The sequence below is a fragment of the Frieseomelitta varia genome, unplaced genomic scaffold (genome assembly GCF_011392965.1).
Source record: "Frieseomelitta varia isolate USP_RPSP 00005682 unplaced genomic scaffold, Fvar_1.2 scaffold_504, whole genome shotgun sequence".
NCBI lineage: Eukaryota > Metazoa > Arthropoda > Insecta > Hymenoptera > Apidae > Frieseomelitta > Frieseomelitta varia.
In genome coordinates this window covers 113472-118471 of record NW_025110262.1, presented here as the reverse complement: position 1 = coordinate 118471, position 5000 = coordinate 113472, and the positions used below count along the sequence as shown (strand labels likewise).

General features: G+C 37.0%; 1 protein-coding gene across 4 annotated transcripts in view; it reads right to left on the bottom strand.

Annotated features, from left to right (window-relative positions):
• LOC122533206 overlaps positions 1-5000 on the bottom strand; it is a 45313-nt gene that overhangs the window by 1222 nt on the left and 39091 nt on the right. For all 4 annotated transcript variants that reach the window (XM_043662683.1, XM_043662684.1, XM_043662685.1 and 1 more), the window contains 3 exons: positions 4593-4704; positions 3179-3540; positions 389-600 (listed from right to left, as the gene is read on the bottom strand). In XM_043662683.1, coding sequence (XP_043518618.1) covers positions 389-600; positions 3179-3540; positions 4593-4704 — 686 coding nt within the window. The remainder of the gene's footprint in view (positions 1-388; positions 601-3178; positions 3541-4592; positions 4705-5000) is intronic.

Here is a 5000-nt window from a genome sequence, read left to right as displayed (position 1 = left end):
TCGAGAATTTTTTGTCCCCAAAATTGCAATATTTTTTCAGTTTCAAGTGTATTTAAGTATAATCCAGGCAAAGCAAATAATAAATTTATTACTTTTTAATAATTTCTATCCAGTGATATACCGATGAATTCAAAAAGAAGATGAATTATTGTATACGGTTTGGTCACTCGTTATGGTCCGCAATCAGTTGNTCAAAAAGAAAGCGACGAATTGTTGTATACGGTTTGGTCACTCGTTATGGTCCGCAATCAGTTGCCAGCGCAAGTGGTTAAGAATATTTGTGTTTCATGATCACCATGATTGTGGTGAGAGGGCAAAGGAAGAAGCAACAAGTGCGAAAAGAAAAAAGAATGAGCGAACTGAATATGCGCGTAAATGAAGAACTTACAGATATCGGGTGAGATCTTCGACGTCGACGAGCATCGAATCTTGCTCCATGTGTAGATCGTCCCTTCTCAAAAGTCCCTCGACCAGTGCTTCGTTCAGCGCGGCGATTCTTGCGTGCAAATCGTTCGCCACTACCTGCAGCTGCGCGACATTTAGCTCCGTCAAAAGCACTCGGGACAGTCTGCGTCTGTCTTCACCCAGTTGGACGCCAACCTACCGACCAACACATTATCTTTTCATTCTTTTCTATTTTTACATCAAATGTCCATACTCTTTAGTGATTTTTTTCATATTTTTAGAATGTTTAATTGACAATAACTGTTTCGCGTATATCTCGGCGATTTAATAAATTTCACGAATTTGTTTGTCTTTAACTTCTTGCGCTGGAATGACGTGCTACGCACAAAATTGCAATATTTCCTCAGTTTTATGTACATTGAAGTATAACCCAGGCAAAACAAATAATAAATTAATTCTACTTCTCAATAATTTCCAGTAATATCGTACCGACGAGTTGAAAGAGAAACGGTTTGGTCACTCGTTATGGTCTGCAATCAGTTGCCAGCGCAAGTGGTTAACAACGAGTCTTACGACTGCTTGGACGAATAGAGAAAAGTTATGTTACGTTATCGTTGCTTAGATTGTCTGATGATGTATTTACAAGTGGAGACAAAGTAGAAACAGTTGTTTCGTTTCTTCGTGGAACAGATTTTGTAAATCCTATATATGTATCATTCTCAATGGAGTTCCCAGCAATACGAAAGTTTCCACCAATCATTTTTTTAAAAAGAAAATTTAAATTTTTGGTAATCAGTCAATCGTTTCAAGTTCTTTATACATTTTTCATGTTCTTTATACATTTGATTGACTGTATTTTTTACGATGAAATATTAATGACCAATGAAACTCTGGAAAAAAGAAACACATTCGTTGCAATTCGAAAAGATACATACATACATATTTAGATGTTGTCTCACTCGAGTGGACCACTCTGCATAATGTACCGGTACGTTTAGCGTTGAAGCACAAAAACTGCTTAAAAACAGCTTAAAGCGAAAAGTCGTCCGAGTTTCAGACGGAAATGTATCCAGAGTTTTAACTGTTTCTTGTCCTAGATTTCTGATTTTACGAACGACAGCCCTACGCACGTTGTATCCCTTACAACGTATACAACATTTACACGACATTTCTAGAAACATTTTTCTCCAAATCCAGTCATTCACGATTTTGCGAGACATCTCGATAGGTTTCAAGATATACAGCCCGCGATATATACAAAGAAATAGCACACCGTGTAAATTTTGTGAAATTCATGAACGAACATATGTTTATTCCTACTTGTACACATCTTCAGTTACTGTTTATATGTCTAATAACGTGATGACGGCATGTGATCATTGCCTCTTAGTTCGTGGAATCGTTGTTGCGTTACTTTTCTGCGAAAAATCAGTCCGACAAAATAATAGCACACGTCGCATATTTTCACTTCTCAGTTGAATGACCGTCAATCATCGTTTACAATATTATATTGTAAAGTACTTGTAAAAAATGGGTCGTGGTAAAAAGCTAACGGATTAGTGAAATACAAACAGTTTTGTTATTACCAAGAGAAAATTTCTCTGTATCGAAGATAGCAAGAGCTATTGATAGAAATCGGAAAGTTATCAGTAATTTACTTAAGAAATCTAAAAATTTACAGGAAAAAGAAACATCCTGGACGACATGCAGCTCCCGGAACAGACGCGAAAAACGTGCCATTATAAGAGCAGCATCAAATGCATTGCTGAAGCTTGTGGGATAAATACGAATATTAGAAACGTGCAACGTGTCCTGCAACAATGCAAACATTTGCAGCGAAACAGAAATTGCACAGGAAACCTCCTTTAACAGAGGCAACATTGAAATTTGCGGAAGAGCATGCGTATTGGTCTAAAAAATGGAAAAGAGTATTATTTAGCGATGGGAAGAAATTTAATCGAGGTGGAATTACTATCATCATAATTTGCGAAAGGATATAAAATGTTTGAGTCGTCGTCAGATGGGTGGTGAAGGTATAATGATATGAAAGAACAGATATATATATAAAGTTTATTTGAGGTAGAATGAATGCCAAAAACTATTTAGAACTAATTAGTGAACAAATTGAAAGATGTGCTACAAGGATATCCGAAAATGTGTTTATATTTCAACGAGATAATGCGGTGATTCATACTGAAAAAGTGGTAAAGTCATATTTTGAAGCTAATAATATTCCACTTTTGGAATGGCTAGCCCGTTCTCCAGACATAAACATGATAGAAAACTTATGAGAAGATCTTACAAGAGCCGTTCATGTCAAGGAAAGACAGTAAGAGCAACATAAATGAATTAAAAGATGTATTTCGTGGAATGAGAAAAAAATAAACGAAAAATGAATTAAGAAGCTTTATAAATCTCTTCCAAGGCGAATGATTGCAATTATAAAAAAAAATCTGGAGGTTCTACAAAATATTAAATATTGATTTTTCTCGGTAAATATGAACAGAAACTGATTTTTAAAAATAGCGCGCTATTAATTTGTCGCGCCGATTTTTCAGAATTCTTTCGTTTTTACAGATAAAATGAGGACTGTGTTGTGATTTTCGTTACATACGTTGCAGAAATTGGCATGCAATACCTGTGCATTTGTAAAATTACATTTTTGTAATTTGTTACCTAACAATTAACAAAAACACTGGGTGTGTGTTATTCTTTTGTCGCAAACTGTAACCGAGAACGGGAAACGACTGGACAGGATGACGTGACGACTCACTTTTTCCAAACTAGATCGCACCATCTCCGTAATGGGACTTTGCTTCAGCCTCTGCCTTTCGACTTCCATCTGCATATGCGCCATTTCTTTGGCCTGCGCCAGGGCCATTCGTGCCTCGGTTTGCAATCTCGCCTGCCTAGCGAAAAAGTCGGCTTCGTCGATCGGTGCTGAATTCGAGGTGCAGCTCTCCAATCTCAAGGGCGGAAGACTCAGCACTTGAGGTCTAACTGGCATTTGTTGAGTCTGCTGTTGTTTCGAGTTGAGCGCGGTCGGTGTAGATCCAGGGGACACGTCGCTTTCCGAACACGGGGATTCCGTGTCCGAGGGCGTTTCGTTCATGAAGCAGATCTGCAGATTCATTCCTGAAACGAGCAACTCGTTTTAGAAACCCCCTGACCTCCTTCGTTGATTAATTTTTTAAAAAGATTACTTTTTTTCTCTTTCTCTCTCTCTGTTTTTTTTTTTTCAATGAGAATTGCCTCTGTACTGCTCACTCAATTGCTGCGATGCTACTTTAATTTTTTTAATCGAACTTGGTATCGAAAAGAGTCGAATTAGAAATTTGTTGGGTCAAGTTCAATAGTTTCCAACTATTTGAAAGTATAAATATGTAAAACCGTAATACGTAGCAGAACGTACGAGATGTTGATTCATTTTTAGAGATTCTGCACTTTTAACATTTTGTTTTTCTTCTTTTGAGACACGCGAATGAAATTTATTAGAAATTAAGTTGATTTCACTTGATTGTTTTCTGTAAAAATAGCAATTGATCTTTTTCTTTTATTTTCGTCCTTTTATTTTGTAACGAGTGAAAATATGTACACTCTGAAAAAAATATCCTCGTTTGAATTTACTGAACTGGTGTACGAGTCACTTGTTCATCTTCTAAACTCTCTCTCACAATTACATCAAGGCGATAAAACTTTGCACTATGGTTTAATGCTTCTAAATTCAATAATAAATACTTCATACTAATAAATAAAGAGAAAAGCACAAGCAAGCTAAATATAAATTTGCAATTACCACTGTCATTCATCACCTTAATCTTCTAACGAACGGCATCTCCATATCATGTGCTACATTGCATAACAATCTGTAATCGTGTTTCGCTCGAACTGACGCAGCGCATCGAAACCAACGGTCCTCATGCCTCGAAAAATTCTCTACACTTTTATAAATAAAAATTTTGTCGTTCCAACGTTGTCGTGATATCGGACAGTCACACGCAATACCCACGACGAATTTCAAACTAACAACTACTCGCACACCATACTACTCACTGATCGATAATTCTGTCAATGCGCGTAACTAAGAAATGTATTTATTTATTCTTTCGTTTTCTTTTTCAGAAAAGAAAGTTTTTGGTAGAAAGAAAGTTTCCCGACTTCGTGCGAAAGGATGGAGTGATACGAACCGCTTTGAAGCCGCGACTGGAGGCTCGGCTTTCTTCCGCGTTCAACGCGCAAGTCTTCAGCATCTGGTCCCATTGCCAACCTCCTTCGTATCTCTTCGCGGTCGTTTCGTCGCTGTAAACACAGACAGAGAAATCCAACTAATTTCACATACATGTATAAAATGAGATGATTATTAGTTAACGCGAGGGTGGGAATTTCCTCCTCCTTGGCCCTTTCATCACTTGCGCTGGAATGACGTGCCGCGCACGTCGAGAATTTTTTTTGTCCCAAAATTGCAACATTTTCTCACTTTTAAGTATATTTAAATATAATCCAGGCAAAGCAAATAATAAATTTATTACTTCTCAATAATTTCTATCCAGTGATATCATACCGACGAGTTTAAAAAGAAAGCGACGAATTATTGT